The sequence below is a fragment of the Leuciscus leuciscus genome (genome assembly GCF_965113295.1).
Source record: "Leuciscus leuciscus genome assembly, chromosome: 22".
In the NCBI taxonomy this organism is placed as follows: Eukaryota; Metazoa; Chordata; class Actinopteri; order Cypriniformes; family Leuciscidae; genus Leuciscus; species Leuciscus leuciscus.
This window is the reverse complement of record NC_138746.1, coordinates 25,907,065-25,924,352: the sequence shown is the minus strand read 5'-3', so window position 1 is coordinate 25,924,352 and position 17,288 is coordinate 25,907,065. Positions and strand designations below refer to the sequence as shown.

The window sequence follows — 17,288 nt, the reverse complement described above, 5'->3', positions numbered from 1 at the left end:
TCTACGACAACACTGCCGTCCTGCAGAGCAGTGCAAGCACTGGCCGGGAATGAACCTCATGACCCGAAGCCAATGCTTTCCCACGACAGATCTGGACCAAGTCCAGGGCGAACGTGCCATGGAGACAGACTGTCAAAACTCAGACCAGCAATCCCTCATTGTCTCCGTCTCTCTGTTTGTCCTGTTGCTTATGTTAGCTTTCATTCTGGCTGTCTGTCCCAGTTTGTTATAGCTACCCAATAGTCATACCCTAAGTCATCAGACATGTTGTTTTGGAGATCTCTGAGAAAGCATTTGGAACAGACATGTAATGAAAATGTAATGACATGTAAAGAAAAATGTATGTGCGCTAAAAAAATGTTTTACATTATCTTCTGCTCTTTCCTCTTTAGTGTGCAGTAAAGGCCAGGCAGTGAGTGGTCAGTACAGGATGTTGGCTAAGAATGGCGGCTATGTGTGGGTGGAGACCCAGGGTACCGTCATCTACAACAGTCGCAACTCCCAGCCCCAGTGCATTGTGTGCGTGAACTACGTGCTGAGGTAAGGCAAAAAAAAAAACTAAAAAAATTTGAAAGGTGACAAAGCTTGGGATGTGTTTGTACTGCATCTGCACTTTCTGTTCTCTGGCCCATTGACGCTTGTAATCCAATAAAGACAAAAAATACAACTTAAAGGGATAGTTCACCCAAAAAAAAAAATTAGCCCATGATTTACTCACCCTCAAGCCATCCTAGGTGTACAGTATATGACATTCTTCTTTCAGGCGAATACGATCAGAGTTATATTAAAAAATGTCTTGTCTCTTGAGAAGATACACTCTTCCTGGCTTGAAGGTGAGTAAATCATAGGGTAATTTTTATTTTTGGGTGAACTATCCCTTTAAAGTTTAAAGGGACGGTTCATCCAAAAATGAAAACTATGAAATATTTTTTTTCTGTGGAACATAAAAGGAGAAAGTTTGATGAATGTTCACACAACCCAAAACTACTCCTTTCTTACTCAACTTTACTACTACACTACAACGTTGTATGTGTGGTGACACAAAAAGCTATCAACCTTAAATTGTGCTCTCTTTTCATAGTGACGTTGAGGAGAAATCCATGATCTTCTCTATGGACCAGACTGAGTCTCTGTTCAAGCCTCACAACTTGAACAGTTTCTTCAGTGCAAGCAATAGAGCCCTGGGCAGTGATCCAGGTGAAGCGCTCTTCACCAAACTCAAAGAGGAGCCTGAAGAGCTCACCCAGCTGGCACCTACACCCGGTGACACCATCATCTCTCTTGACTTTGGTGAGAACAATATTTTTTTTCAGTTTTGGCCCAAAATGGAATTTACAATGGTACCGATATCAGGGAACATGGTGGCAGAAAGTATTTATAATGAAAAAGATTTATATTTAAAATAAATGCTGTTGTTTTGAGCTTTCTGTTGCATCACGGTTTACACAACTGTTTTTAACATTGATGATAATAAGAAATGTTTTATGAGCACCAAATCATCATATTATAATGATTTCTGAAGGATCATGTGACTCTAAAGACTGGAGTAATGATGCTGAAAATTCAGCTTTGCATCAGAGGAATAAATTACACATTTCAAAATATATTACAATAGAATGCAGTTCTTTTAAATTACTAATTCACTATATTTTGATTAAAAAAAAAATGCAACCTTGGTAAGCATAAGAGACAACTCTTAAAAACATCAATACCTCAGAATTTTAAACGGTATAGTGTATATTGCAATAAACTGTTAATGTAATAATGATTAATTACTAAGCAAATATAAGCAAATATTTTACAAAGAAAATCACTTCAGGCCATTTGGATGTTTTAACATATTTATCCCCTAAAATTTTCTGTAACATTATGTTGGTGGGAATATTTTTGGCACTATACTAATTTTGTATTGTATTAAAGTAATTTCTTTTTTTTTTTTTTTTTTTACTAATTATTTTTTATTAAAATACTGTAAAAAAAAAACTTTCCTGACAATAATTATCTAATTAAATTATCTTACTTTTTTTTTTCCATTATTATTTTAGCTTTGAGATAATCTTTTCTTTTTTTCTTTTTTCTTTTTCTTTTTTTTTGACCCAACAATAACTGTTGTTAATGAGGCAAGCAGGTGCAGGGTTATCAGCTAGTGTAGTCTCAAAAAGGCCAAAAAAACTAAACAAAAAAAACCAGCTAGTTAATCACCCCGGCTGATATATTGGTCTATCATACTTTTTATGCCACATCTACCTTCCTACAATACAAATCTTTTCTTCAGGTCGGCCCCAGTATGAGGAACACCCAATGTACAGCAAAGTGTCTTCTGTTGCTCCTCCTGTTTCTCACTCTATTCATGACGGCCACAAACCGAGCTATGCTGGAGACATGCCCAAGATGGCCGCCACTTTCTCTGTGCCTCAAGCTCCGCCTCCCAGTAGTGCTACTCCCAGCCTAAGCAGCTGCTCTACGGTAAACTCAAATACTAAATCTCCTTATCCTCATATATTTTGTTGATCACTGATCACTGTACGGTGTGTCTTCAATGCATATCTTATATATTGAACAGCCCAGCAGCCCCGGAGATTACTACAGCCCAGTGGATAATGAGCTGAAGGTGGAGCTGACTGAGAAACTGTTTTCCTTGGACACACAAGAGACAAAGACTACCTGCAACCAAGAGGTTAATAAATATTCAGTCTGTAACATTAATAATATTGTATGGGAACAGTTGTTGCATGTAGATTTTATTATTTCTGACCATAACCTACATGACCCTTCCAGACTGACTTGAGTGATTTGGACTTGGAGACGCTGGCTCCCTACATCCCTATGGATGGTGAGGACTTCCAGCTCAATCCCATCTACCAGGAGGAGCCTGTATCTGAGGTCGGCGGCCTGGTAACTAACAAGCAGAGTTTCAGCAACATTACAAGCCTCTTCCAGCCCTTGGGGTCGCCTTCAGCAGACCCCTTCCAGCCCAACATGAGTTCAGGAGCGGATGAGCAGAGCGTCAACGGAGGATCTGTGGAGTCATGGCCATCTGTTCCCTATAGCAGGGGTCCCATGCAGATGCCTCCTTACCATGATCCCACCAGCACCCCACTGTCCTCTATGGGAGGGCGTCAGAATCTGCAGTGGCCACCTGACCCTCCATTACCCAGCAAGGCTGGAATGATGGATCCTTTAGCTGCAAAGCGCTCTTGCCAAACCGTGCCAGCAAATCGAATGCCATCTTATTTGCAAAGGTAATTCTGCATATTACAGGATGTTTCTCTTGGTTCAGTCATAGGATTTGCATTGGATGACACCTGTGTTTGTTTTGCAGGCCCATCGAGAACTTTGCGCAGAACTACAGAGATATGAGTCCAGCTCGACTTGCTCTCACTAACAGTTTCAAGCGCTCGTTCACGCAGATGACCACGGTTGGTAATTTTTTTACTTGAAATGGCATGATTTGGTAAGTTTTCAGATATACACTTCCAGTCAAAGGTTTGGACACTACTTTGCACAGTTTAGAATGATTATAAATTCATGCTAAAAACTACCTCATATTTTATCTTGAAAGAGTACCAATAGGCACATTTGACTGTCAATTTGTGAACACAACTTGGATAAGTTATGACAGGTAAACGTCAGCTGTGTCAATTTCTCATTTTTAATAGTTCTTTTAGTCGATTCTATTGATGTGTGAATAAAACATTATTTGAAGTTTAATAGTCAATCAATAATAATTCAGTAAGTTTTGTTGATTTTTATATGAAACTAACACGAAACTTTCAAATTCTGTCAATTTTAGAATGAAATTATAACAATAAATGCGCTCTTTAATGTGGCGTGACAGATCGTTGTAGTCGTAGTTGTAGTTTAAGCAGCATCTTTTCCTCTTCGCTAACATGAAATAAACAAGAATGAAGGTATGTTGAAGAAAAAGCCATTCAATATCTATGCCTCATTAGTCAGCTGGAAAAAAAAATACTTTAGAGAGGAGCATTTTGCAAAATATAGGAACAATATTTCAAAATTATAAAACAAATATTTAAAAAAAAAAAGAGAAAGAAAAAAAAGTGCCTTATAAGTATGTGCAATTGAAATGTTTATATACATGTGCCTCAAGCTATATGTATCATTTTATATGTTTTAGGTTGAGACACCCGCCACTAAGTCACAACAGACATCGTGGAAGAGACTTCGGCATGAGAGTTGTGCCGTCATGGAGAGGAAATCACTCAGCACTAGCGCTTTGTCAGGTATTACACTGAAAATTTATTTTCAAAGTGGTGTTTTTAAGAATTCCTTTTGAAAAACTAAATTGTATTTATTTATTTATTTATATCACACACACATATATGTAGATGTATATGTAGATGTATATATAAATATGTATACTTGAAATCAAAGTTTATGTTTTGATTTACCTCGTAGCTGGTTGGTTTGGTTCATGGTTTGTAACTATTTAACGAAGACTTTTTAAAAATGAATGGAAAAATACTTCCAGAACCAAGGCCGCTGAAAAAGTAGACGGCACTGTTGCACTTTATAGCAAAATGTAAGAAGATTTTAGCAGCTGTCTCACAGAAAATCAATCAATAATCAAATGTATTTATACCTAGACAAAGACATAGCCCATAATAGAGGAATGGACCACCAGCACAGGAAGACCCAGTTTTCGGATAATCAGGCAGCAAAGCGCTACCGAGAACAGTGTTGTAACTATAGAGAGTTCAACATGCAGCCTTTCTCCCAAATGGATGGTGAGCTCTTAAATGATACAATCACACATCTGCACTTGTACTTTATGCACTGTTGATGCTGATTCTCTGAACTGGTTGTGTTCGCAGGAATTGCGAGTCGTCTTATCGGGCCCTCCTTCGAGACCTACTCTCTGCCTGAACTGACGCGTTACGACTGTGAGGTCAACGTCCCGTTGCAAGGCAATCTTCATTTGCTGCAGGGCTGTGACCTTCTAAGAGCATTAGATCAGGCCACTTAGACCAGTTTCTACATTAGCCCACAGAAATGCAGTCCCGCTTTACCCAACCCTATCGCTCATCTCACACTCACCAACTTGACAATAACCATCCCAGCTTTAGCACACCTCGGCTTGAACACAGTTATGCTTATACACCCTCTCACAGTCATACCGTACCTACCTGACTGCATACATGACAAATGTAGCTGTGATTCTATTTTTATTGTCTACATCTTCATAAATTATATACGTGCTATTTTTTTTAGTTGCGAGACAGTTTCTGAACGAATTTAAGTATTTTTGGAGGAGTTTAAATGTTGTGTTGTCTTTGGCGGTGTTTCTCTGCTTGTCAGATGATTTCATTGAAACTGCTTTTAGCATATTTCCCTCGTCTTTTTCTCTATCCATGTCGGACAAAGCAAGAAAAAAAAAAAAAAAAAAGAATCTACTGTAAGCTACTTGTTTTTAAATGTTCTTAACTTCTTTCATTTGTTCTAACTTTCCTACCTCTGACACATCATTAAAGACCCCATGAGATCAAAATGTCAGTTCTGAGCTTGTCTATATGCTAGTGCAGTGGTTCCCAGCCTGGAGTCCAAGTCTCTTTATTAAATAATCAATAGGATTAACAATAGATTCTCTTTAGTCTTCGTTCATGTTCTGCTCTCTTTCCACTCGCTTCTCAACACTTCCCTCACACAAATGGGTTTGCTCCTAATGAGGGGATTTTGCCAGATATCACAAAAAAGCAACCTGGTTGAATATATATAATATATTGTGCTTTAGGTAGGAGATAGTATTCTCAAAACTGCCCTTAAAAATGCATTATAATAAGCAGAAATGGCAAAACCGTATTCTACTAAATGAAAAGGCAGGAAATGTAATTTATCATGAATAAAATAGTTCAATGTGAAATATAAAAAAAAATGAATAAAAACAATCAAATGACATGGATTATTATAATAAACCAACATATTCAAGGACAAAAGGTTGGGAACCACTCTGCTAATGTACTACTAAAAGCTTGACTGTTTTAGGAAAATGGAGAAAAATATTGATGACATCATCCTGCACTACAACGATTTTTGTCCAATCAGATTATCTGAATGAGCATGTCCTTCTCTCTGCAATAATCTAGTAAATAGAAAATCATGGTTCAAGACTGTAACATAACATAAAGGCACTTTATATAAAATAAAATAAAATAAAATAAAATAATCCTTCAATATTTCCAGCCCTAACTTCCTGTTTCAGCAGGGAATTTCAACAAAGGAAAGAAAGCTGTGCTCGCACGCCGTTTCATGGGGTCTTTAAGCCTTGTCTTCACTGACCACTTTCAATGTTTTTGTTATTCATGTGCCTTTGTTTGATTCGCAGCGATACTGTGTTTCTGACTCTGATCTGTTCATTGCCTTATAGTGGAGACCACTTTAAATACATATATTTTTGTCAGTTTAGCTGTAAACATACATATTTAAAGGAATATGCTCAAGATTTCTACTATAGAGTTCTACTTTGATGAAAAAGTTAAGCAATTATTTGTTCTGGTACTTTGTCTTGTCTACTCAGTAGATGTGAATCAGAGTCCTTATAGAGTCTGCAGTGCTGGTGTCCTGTGTGTGTTCTTGGTGGCATTTTGTGGAAATATGCAAATGCATATTACATTTATTGGCAGGCCAGTACAGTTGGGTTCAAAATTTAGCATAAAAAAAATAATCTGTTTTAGATATGTAGCATATTGGATCCCTAATTTTAATCTTAGTGATCTCTTGCGTTGTTTAAAGACGGTGCTTTATGCAGTCTGACCCATATGCATACATAACTTGCATAACTTGCATCTTTTTATTTGAATTGCCCTAAGGTTGTCTTTAAAGTTGAATCCTAAAGCATCCAAATTGTCTATTAGTATGACCGCTGCAATATGTAGTAATGTAGCAAGAACTATGGTTGTTGATTTGTTTGTACTGTTATGCTTACACACATTCTCAAAGAACTTTAGATCTTCTGTTAAATTCTAATGTAAATCTAACCCCCTGGTGAAAAAAAAAGTGACACATAAGATTTAAAGTAATTCAAGGTACAAAGATAAGGTTTGGCACACAATCCAGTTTTTAAAGTAATAGCCAGTTTTTTGTGAGCAGACTGGAGATGTGTTGCTTTATGATGGATTACAGCAAAGATTGTTTCTGAGAGAGTGGCTATGCACAACTAAGCAAATCTAATACAGCACAGGAGTGAATGGCACGAAATGTGTCTATCTCCAAAGCGGAAAAAACGTGTAAATTGTATTATAAGATTATATGAAATTGTGCTGTTTTTTTAAGATGTTATTGCATTATTTTCATTACTGTTTACCCCACCCCCCTTCACAAAAAATCCTTCACAAAAAAATCCTTCACAAATCTCCCCTAACTACAGGTGTCATTATATGAATGCAAAAAACAAACAAAAAACAAAAACAAAAAAAAACATTGTGGAAAAATATATTAATTTTAAAATGCTGCTCATCAGATTATTTTTATTGATATTTGATATTAAAAACAGTAAATTATTCATGATTTATTGATTTTTCCCTATTTTACAATTCTTTTTACATTTGACATGGAGTTAAATAAAATTTATATTTTCTTAGTGTTTTGTTTTTAATTTTCAAATTATTTATTTTTATTCTACATTTTTATTATATGAATTAAGAATTAGCTTTTTATCAATTCACAAACCCCTAAAGCACTTAAAGTTGTAGAATGTAATATATATTGTTTTCTCTTTGTATTTTTATATCAATGTGGTACACAATTATTTTAAATCTCTGTGATTACACAGGTTAGGTCAAAAGTAATCTAAAAGTATTTAAATAGTAGTCCAATTATATTACCTTAAATGTGTAAGTTACTAACTACGATTTACGTCGTATTCTGTCGTTCCATCTGTAACGCGCTACAATTTGTAGTTTTAAAACTAGATTTCAGTAGACACAATATGAGAGTAGGAAACAGACTGGTAGATGGATAACAAGTGTCCAAGCTTTGCAAGTATTCCTCATCTTGGATAAGGTGGAACACTCTTTGTGTCTAGGGAAAACTATATTGTTGTTCCCCAAATAAACCATCTACATTGAATTGATTTTTATGGCTGGGTCACATGCTTTTAAAAAGCTTGATTTTTAGTAAATGGCAATAATTTCATATTTAAACTGTTACAGGTGCTTTAACATTAGCAAATCTAGGTCACTGCTCATTTAGTCACTCAAAACTATGCTATAAAGCAATGCTTATTACTTGAATATTCAGATATTAATGCCAACGGAGGAAATGGTGAACTTGTGGTCCGGTCTGTAGTTTTCTCAAAGCAGTGCAGCCATGATGATGATGATGTTACAGTGAGAGTTGTGCATTTGAATGTGCAGAGAGTACTGGTACATGTATGTCTGTCTAATATCTACTACTATGAAGGTCATTCACCAGACTGAGACCCCGCGAACCCATTACGACATTTGAATTTAGAATGATACTGCCCTTATTTGCTCGACTGGTTTCACGGTTATTCTTCAACTTTAAAGACAACATTAGGATGCTGATACATAAATTAGGCAGATTCTCATTAAAAAGTAAGCAAATACATATTTTAATATGTTAAATGTATTTTGACATTATTATAATACTGTTATTATGATTATTGTTGACATTACTGTATGGGAAATGTTACCCAATAAGTTGTATCTCTGCACTGATATCTTATTAAAGCATATCAATCTTCTGTTGCTGGTTTCTTTTTCGTTTTCATTCATGGTAAAAATATCACTCTTGTGGTTCTCTGTACCATAGTATAACCCATACATAAAATTACTTTGGCGGTATGGTACATTATTTGGTAATACCATGGTACTTCAAGGAAGCACTTTTTCAAGTGCATGGATGGGACAACGTACCAGGCTTCACTACCTGCTCCGGAGAAGTCCAAAACAACATGGTATTACCATAGTAAATGTACAAAAAACATGGTATCACTTATATTTTGGGATGTATGTTTTTCTAAAAACAGTATTAGTAATATTAGCCATGTTTTACAGTAATTTTGTCCATGTTCTTAGGCACGTTGCAGTTAGCTTTTTTTATAGATACTCGTGTTAAGTAGTTTATTAGCATTTATTAAATAACAATTAAATAACAAACCGTAATATAGTTTTTAAGCTGTGTATAGTTGAACAACTTGGTAACACTTTAGTTTAGGGTCCAATTCTCACTATTAACTAGTTGCTTATTAGAATGTATATTAGGATATTGGCTGTTTATTAGTACTTATGAAGCACATATTAATGCCTTATTCTGCATGATCTTATTTTACATCCCTAATCCTACTCAACACTTAAATGTAACATAACTTACTAACTAATAATAAGCAGTAATTAGGAGTCTGAGGCAAAATGTGTAGTTAATTATGTTGTGTACATTTATTTATATATATATATATATATATATAAATATAAATATAAATATAAATATTTATATTTAGCTTTTAATTTATTCTTATTTCAATTTTAGTTTTAGGATCTTTAGTATCCCTTAACTATCCCTTTTTTTATTTCTGTTAATTTGCAAGGCAACATTTCTCATTTTCACTCTATTTCCAGCTTTATTTCAATTAAAACAATAACAATAACATATAACAAAACTGCTCATCCAATCAGAATTTAGATTTTATATAACACCCTTAGAAAACCTTAAAGCATTTGACTCAACTGTAAGACAACTACAACATGTAGACACTGTACATGTATACATTTGTTACTTCTGTAAAACCTGCATAAATCCATTCAATCCTTTCAATAATGTGCCTCCAGCTTTGAAACAAATCTGCAGCTCAGCTATTCTAAAAATAAATACATCATCAATCATCATTAAGCTGTGTGCATTTGGCTCTGTCACAGCGGCAGTATGTTATTTCTGTCATCTCAATGGTATGTCACGGCTTAACTTGTTTAATTTTTTAAATAATGACAGGACGACGTACCTCCTAACTTCTCAGAAACATACAACAACATACAACTATTAAAGTAACTGACAAAAAATGACAGACACATTTCACTAATGTGCTGAGAGGATAGATAGACTGGTTTAAATTGACTAGAGGAAACAAGGCAAACCGTGTAACTCCTGGACCCTGAAATACAGACAGACAGGCCTCCCCTAAATGTCCCCACTAGCTATTGCTCTGCCCTGGAAAATAGCCTAAGGATGTTTGCCAGTACTGACATGCTAATTAAAGGAAATTTCCATTAGCAAACTCTGTCCGTCTCAGCCATTGCAACCAATAGTGGCAGTTTTGATGCCAAAGGGCATTACGGAGACTTTGTAAAAACCTCAAATAGTGAGAACGCAGGTTAGAAAGGTAAAATGCTTACATTTGCATACAATGTCGGTAATGATCCTTTCAACCATTATAGGGTGCCAAAATGGGTCTAAAGACCAGTGCCAAATCAATTGGTGTCCTTGGCTAACCCGTAGGTTAGTTGAGAGTTATCATGCACACAGACTCAGTGAATGTCCTCCTCCCTCACCACCTGTGGAGTCACTTCTGTGCTGAGATGTTTGCTGGATGTTCGCCTAGCCAAACCTCCTCTCTCATTTATTTGTTATTGTCCTTGTTATTTCTGTTTGGAATATGACGCACATCCCTTCCTCGCTCTCCATCTTCCAAAGACAAATGGACACAAATGGAGGTTGCCTCACGCAGCTTCCCGTCTTTGCACAGGTACTGTGAGGCGCTGTATTAGCAAACACAAAAAATTGTCAAAGAAGTCAACCTAAAGTGCAAACCATTAACAACACCTCGCTTAATGTCCATTGATCCATAACGTGCATGTTGAGAGCTGCCCAATTCTAGACAGAGCATGTTCATTTTCAATTCCCTTTGATTTCAGAGTCTTAAATGTCTATATTTAGTGGCACCTTAGATATCTGCAAGTTGAAACAAAAGGAAATGAGCAAAAAAAGTTTTAAACTAGATTTGCAATGCAGCAAAGGAAATGGTGTAAAGGTTTTGGATGAGCTTAGATTTTAGACTGCATAAATTAAATGCCTGTTGTCAATACTCTAAATATGTCTTGTTTTCTGTGTGTGAATAAACACACATTTGGCAACATATATTTCCAGCATAAATGAGGTTGTATGGTTATATAGATATTAAAAAAATTAAAAAAAGAACAACAATCATAATTCAAAATGCAAATAGATGTAAGCCAAACGGCCATTCAGAATGCAAATGGGACAATTGCTGGCGGGCAGAATTTCGGAAAGTATTCTTCAATGCAAGTATTTAATAGGAAGTTTTTAAACTTTAAATCTTACATTTCTTAATAACATTGAATAATGTTTACAAAACTTTAACAGTTGAGGAATAAAACAAGCAGTTCATCTTAAAGAGAAGTGCTAGCCATACAAAGTTTCAGCTATCATTCTGGATGGTGAAATTCAGCTGTACTGACGGAGTGGTTGAAGCTCAAAGATGAGAAGTTCTGTCTTTGCTAGGTTGAGTTGCAGGTGATGTTTTTTTTTTTTTCATCCCTGCCGAGATGTCTGCCATTGCAGTCTGAGATCCATGCAGCTATTGTGGGATCATCTGGTTGAAATGAAAAATAGAGCTATGTGTCATCAGCATAGCAATTGTAGGAGAAACCATGTGCCTATAATGGGTGTCAGTGATGTAGTGTATAGGAAGAAGAGGGGGCCTAGAACTTATCCCTGAGGTACCTCGGTGACCAGATGATGTGTTTTGGATACCTCCCCTCCACAGGTAACCTTGAAGACCTACCTGTGAGGCAAGATTCAAACCAGCAAAGTGGAGATCCAGTAATGCCAAGTGATGAGAGGGTGGACAGGATCTGATGATTAACAGTGTAAAAAAAAAAAAAAAAAAAAGATCTAGCAGAATGAGGAATAATGATTTGGAATCAGCTTTTAAATCCTGATTGGTTAATGTCCAGCTGGTTATTCTATGAAAAGAAAGATGATACCTGGTTAAAAACAACCAGTTCAAGTGTTTTCACTACAAGTTAGAAGAGGAGAATGACAGGCCTTTAACTTTCTACACGTGCAGTGTTTAAAGGTACAATATGTACAAGTTTTGTATCAAAATATTCAAAAACCACTTGCACAGTGTTATTGTCACGATCCACACACCAAGGAATGGGAGAGAAACAGGTGGATCCAAATACAACACTTTCTTTATTAGGGCAATCCAATTCGTCGTCATCCATGCAGGGGTCCAAATCCATGTTAGCAGTCCAATATAACAAAATAAACAAAAACTCAAACTAGGAAACCGACTTGAAGAAGTGTAAGTGACATACAACAAAGACTCCTAACACATACTAAACAGACAGGGTATAAATACACAGGGAAATGACAATACTAATGGGGAATAGGCTGAGTGTAATAATGGGTGACTAGGGACAGCTGAGTGCAATGAAGAGACAAGGATCGTGGGGAATGTAGTTCAAATGTGACAGACACCGTGGGGAAGGAGGACATCTAGTGGAGACCCAGGGAACAAACCCAGACACTGTGACATGTGGCGGCCATCTTGTCCGAAGACACAGGCCCGGCAGACGTGACGTGAACAGTCTCTGTAGCGGCCATCTTGTCCGAAGACACAGGCCCGGCAGACGTGACGTGAACAGTCTCTGGCTGGGCAGACGTGACGGATTGCTGGGGTGGTGCAGGCAGTGCGAGCAGCTCGGGCGGATCCAGTAGAGCATAACGCCTGGGCGGCACGGGCAGAGCAAGACGCCTGGGCGATGCGGGCAGAGCAAGACGCCTGGGCGGTGCATCAGGGACGGCAGTCACCTCCGGGATGGTCTCTGTGTTAGGGACCACCGGAACAGGGACCACCGGAACAGGGACCACCGGAACAGTTACGGAGGGAGCCTTTCTCCTCCTCCTGTGTCTTTGAGCCACCGGACTCGGGATCACTGGACTCGGGACCACCGGACTCGGGACCACCGAAACAGGAACCACCGGCACTGGGACCACCGGAACTGGGACCACCGGAATAGTTACGGAGGGAGCCTTTCTCCTCCTCCTGTGTCTTGGAGCCACCGGACTCGGGATCACCGGACTCGGGACCACCGGACTCGGGACCACCGAAACAGGAACCACCGGCACTGGGACCACCGGCACTGGGACCACCGGCACTGGGACCACCGAACTCGGGACCACCGGAACAGGGACCACCGGAACTGGGACCACCGGAACAGTCACGGAGGAGGTCTTCCTTCTCCTCCTCTGTTTCCGATGGTAACGTGCAGGTTCTGAGCTGGGCGGAATCAACGGCGAAGGGTGCTTAGTGGAATTCAGCGCCATGGCCTCTTCGGTCTGGCGGGCCCATAAAGCAAGGCCCTGCAAAATGTTCATGCTGCTGGATCCATTGTGTGACAGAGTCTTTCTGTCACGATCCACACACCAAGGAATGGGAGAGAAACAGGTGGATCCAAATACAACACTTTCTTTATTAGGGCAATCCAATTCGTCGTCATTCATGCAGGGGTCCAAATCCATGTTAGCAGTCCAATATAACAAAATAAACAAAAACTCAAACTAGGAAACCGACTTGAAGAAGTGTAAGTGACATACAACAAAGACTCCTAACACATACTAAACAGACAGGGTATAAATACACAGGAAAATGACAATACTAATGGGGAATAGGCTGAGTGTAATAATGAGTGACTAGGGACAGCTGAGTGCAATGAAGAGACAAGGATCGTGGGGAATGTAGTTCAAATGTGACAGACACCGTGGGGAAGGAACCTCACTAGTTTAATTCGTCAAACAAACTGACTTGTGTGAGTAGTAATTCCGCATAGAATGAAATGAACTCATTCCTTTATATCCGCGGGACTCGCGTGTGGCGCTGATATCTGTCTCTCATTAGCAATCGTGACATGCTTCATACCACAGTCATGTTAAAAAAAATATATGTTTTCACTCATCCATAAACATTATTAGATCCATAGGCATGATGGCAAGTTCCATGATTCCGCTTATTCACTGCGTCATCAATATACGCCTTTGTTATTGTAAGAGGTTAGCGACCCCTAACGGTGGAAAAAAAATACGTATTGTAGCTTTAATGTATAGGTTTTTGGTTACTTGAGCCTGCTTCAATGCAGTGGAGATTCCTGTGAGGAGAGATGAGTTGATGTCCAACACATCTCCAATAAAAAACATTGTAAATATATTTGGTAAGTATAAGATTGACCTTTGGTTTGGTGTTAGTGGTATTTTTGGGAGAAACAGTGCATATCAGGCTTTGTGAAGAGCAGCGTTGAGCAGCTGAGGCTCTTATCTGGCTTCAGTAAGGGACAAACACACCGTAATAAGAATGAACCCATGATTAATCATTATTTATTCTGGAAGCAATCACAGAAAAAAAGGAAAGAAAAAGAAAAACACTGGGAGAAATTATAGAAAATAAGCAAAACAGTTTAGCAATGAGAGACTTCTCTTCCTCTGCGTCTTCCCTAGGGTCATTTTATCATGTGGACCATTTCGGCAGTGCCACTGTTTAAAGCACTGACGCGAGCCCAAACTTCACCCCCCTCAGGGGCAAACGCATGCATCTCAATCATAACAATCCCCTCCTGGAGGCTTTGTGTGTTTCTTCCTTCCCATGGACACAGGACTAGACTCCTTACGAAAGCCAGACTTCCACTCTTTCCCCAACTACAAAGATTTCATTTTTGGATCAGTTGATTCAAAGATGTCTGATCCTTATAGTGCACAAGAAAACAAAGTGCAGGAAAATAGGAGGGTCTGCCAATTCAGACCATAGGGCTTCCTCTTTCTTTAATGGTCCAAAACAGTGGCTACCAATAGTATTGCACAATTGGCTGAGAAATAATCCTTTTAAAAATAATAATGGTAATTTCCACACGCACACACCCAACCACAGAAACATTTCCAGTCACTTCACCTTAGTGTACTTCACAATTATACAAAGCATGTTTCATATCATCATAGCTTTGATAGATAAATAAATACACTGTAAAAAAAAAAAAAGGTTTTGTTGGGTAACAATGTGTTAATTTCTAAATTAAAGGGTTAATTAATTCACCTCAAAATGAATATTCTAACATTATTTACACATCCTCATGCTATTTCGAATGCATATGACTGATCTTCTGTGGATCATTAAATGTGAATTTTCAAAGAAAACGATAGTTACTCTTTCAATCTAATGAAAGTGAATGATAAAAAAGCATTTTGGAGAATTTTCTTCAATGCAAGTACATTGGCATCTTTAAACTTTAAATCTTCAATTTCTTAAAATGAATAATGTTTACAAAACTCCAAAATAACAGCAAAAATTAAGTTTTAAAGCTTGCTCTTATTGTTTAAACATCCAGACACATTAGCTCAACCAATGGTATTGAATGAGTTTAGTGGGGGGACTGTCTATTTCTCTTTACAAGCATTTTTTTTTTTTCTGTTCTGAGAAGGTTAAAAAACCCACCTCAGAATACCCAGAAATGTCAAATGACTCAAAAATAATTCACTAGATTTGTTGGACTGAAAAGACTTCATATGTGAACTCAAAAACCTCTCCACTATGAAAGAGCTTTTAGTAAACTCTCTATCTTGTGTAATTGGACCATTACAAATAGTGCAGTCATCTGGAGTGATGTTAGTGGTGTTTGCCAGCATGTTAGGACACTGATAATTATCTTAAGCAAGATGCTGAATTCCCTGAGCTCATTTGTAATGCATCATAATGGGTTTGGATTTATATAGACCGATGTACCTACTGCACTTGTCCTTAACTTCTGCCCTGTTCTACCAAATGTGGCAGTGAAAGAATTGCTAAAACCACAAATATAATTGTGCAAATAGTTCCTGCACTAAACTCAGCGCTCTTAAGTAGCTTGGACAAAATGTTTTGTATAGATTTAAACAATCTAAATTGGCCATTTTCTCTGTTGTTGAACCCACGTGTTACATACTGCTCCGAGACTTGGATTGAGGATCCAAATGTAGGTTTATTAGGGCAATCCAGAACAGGCAATAAGTCAAAACACTCAGGCAAACAATTCAAATGAGAAAAAAAAGGGGAGAAACAAGAGGGGCAAAAAAAGGGCAAGACACAGGAAACCAGGATAATGTTCAGAAACGCAGTGTTATAACATACAAGACTTCGCAATGAGTGAGTGAAAACACTGAGCTTAGGGTGTTTACAAGACAACGATATGCTTAAAACTGAGAAGTTTTTCCTTTGAGAGACTGTATTCTGTATTCTGCTGCCAGGCCATTAGATTCACTATAGATTGAACACATAATACATATCCCAGCAGCCATATCACCCTGTAGCCCGAGACTGGTTGCAGTACCTGGTAAGCAGGGCTGAGCCTGGTTAGTACCTGGATGGGAGACCTCCTGGGAAAAAACAGGTTGCTGCTGGAAGAGGTGTTAGTGAGGCCAGCAGGGGGTGCTCACCCTGTGGTCTGTGTGGGTCCTAACGCCCCAGTATAGTGACGGGGACACTATACTGCCAAAAGAGCACCGTCCTTCGTCCTTGAGACGTTAAACCGAGGTCCTGACTCTCTGTGGTCATTAAAAATCCCAATTAAAAAACTCCTTCGAAAAAGAGTAGGGGTGTAACCCCGGCATCCTGGCCAAATTTGCCCCTTGGCCTCTGTCTATCATAGCCTCCTAATCATCCCCATATACTGATTGGCTTCATCGCTCTGTCTCCTCTCCACCAGTAAGCTGGTGTGTTGTGAGTGTTCTGGCGCAATATGGCTGCCAATCATCCAAGTGGATGCTGCACATTGGTGGTGGTTGAGGAGATTCCCCCCTTCTATGTAAAGCGCTTTGAGGTCTCAGAAAAAGCGCTATATAAATGTAACAAATTATTATTATTATTATTATTATTATACGTATGTGCATGACGTCATCGTTTTCAGAGATTCACGTTTTTGCTGTTTACAAGGAGACCGTTTTCAAAAGTTTGCATTTTCAGGCACCCAAAACGCTGTTGTCGTGAAATCACACTCAGGTGGAATGAATGAGACCATAATGAGTCATGGCAATGTGTTATGGGAAGTGTAGTGGGAAAATTATGGGAAAGCAGTACAGGAGACGGAAGGAGTACACAATAGTTTCTCTATGATGTCGTGATGGGAAAAATAAACACTAGATTAAACTGGCACTATCTGCTTTGGGGACACTTAAACACCCAAGTGTTATTTTAGCATCATTTATATACTATTATTGTGGGGTATTTTTAATCATTTGAATTTACTTTTATTTTATGTTTTCAGATTTCA

At 38.1% G+C, this 17,288-nt stretch overlaps 1 protein-coding gene and 1 long non-coding RNA gene across 2 annotated transcripts in view; one reads left to right on the top strand and one right to left on the bottom strand.

Annotated features, from left to right (window-relative positions):
• Positions 1-8,722, top strand: part of epas1b (endothelial PAS domain protein 1b) — a 47,390-nt gene extending 38,668 nt beyond the window's left edge. Inside the window, exons 8-16 of the mRNA XM_082154456.1 lie at positions 393-540; positions 1,082-1,290; positions 2,276-2,466; positions 2,564-2,677; positions 2,779-3,242; positions 3,323-3,419; positions 4,139-4,244; positions 4,608-4,748; positions 4,836-8,722. Coding sequence (XP_082010582.1) covers positions 393-540; positions 1,082-1,290; positions 2,276-2,466; positions 2,564-2,677; positions 2,779-3,242; positions 3,323-3,419; positions 4,139-4,244; positions 4,608-4,748; positions 4,836-4,987 — 1,622 coding nt within the window. The 3' untranslated portion in view covers positions 4,988-8,722. The remainder of the gene's footprint in view (positions 1-392; positions 541-1,081; positions 1,291-2,275; positions 2,467-2,563; positions 2,678-2,778; positions 3,243-3,322; positions 3,420-4,138; positions 4,245-4,607; positions 4,749-4,835) is intronic.
• The window catches only part of LOC309487047, a 188,968-nt gene that overhangs the window by 127,703 nt on the left and 43,977 nt on the right, over positions 1-17,288 (bottom strand). The gene's annotated exons all lie outside the window — the stretch shown is intronic.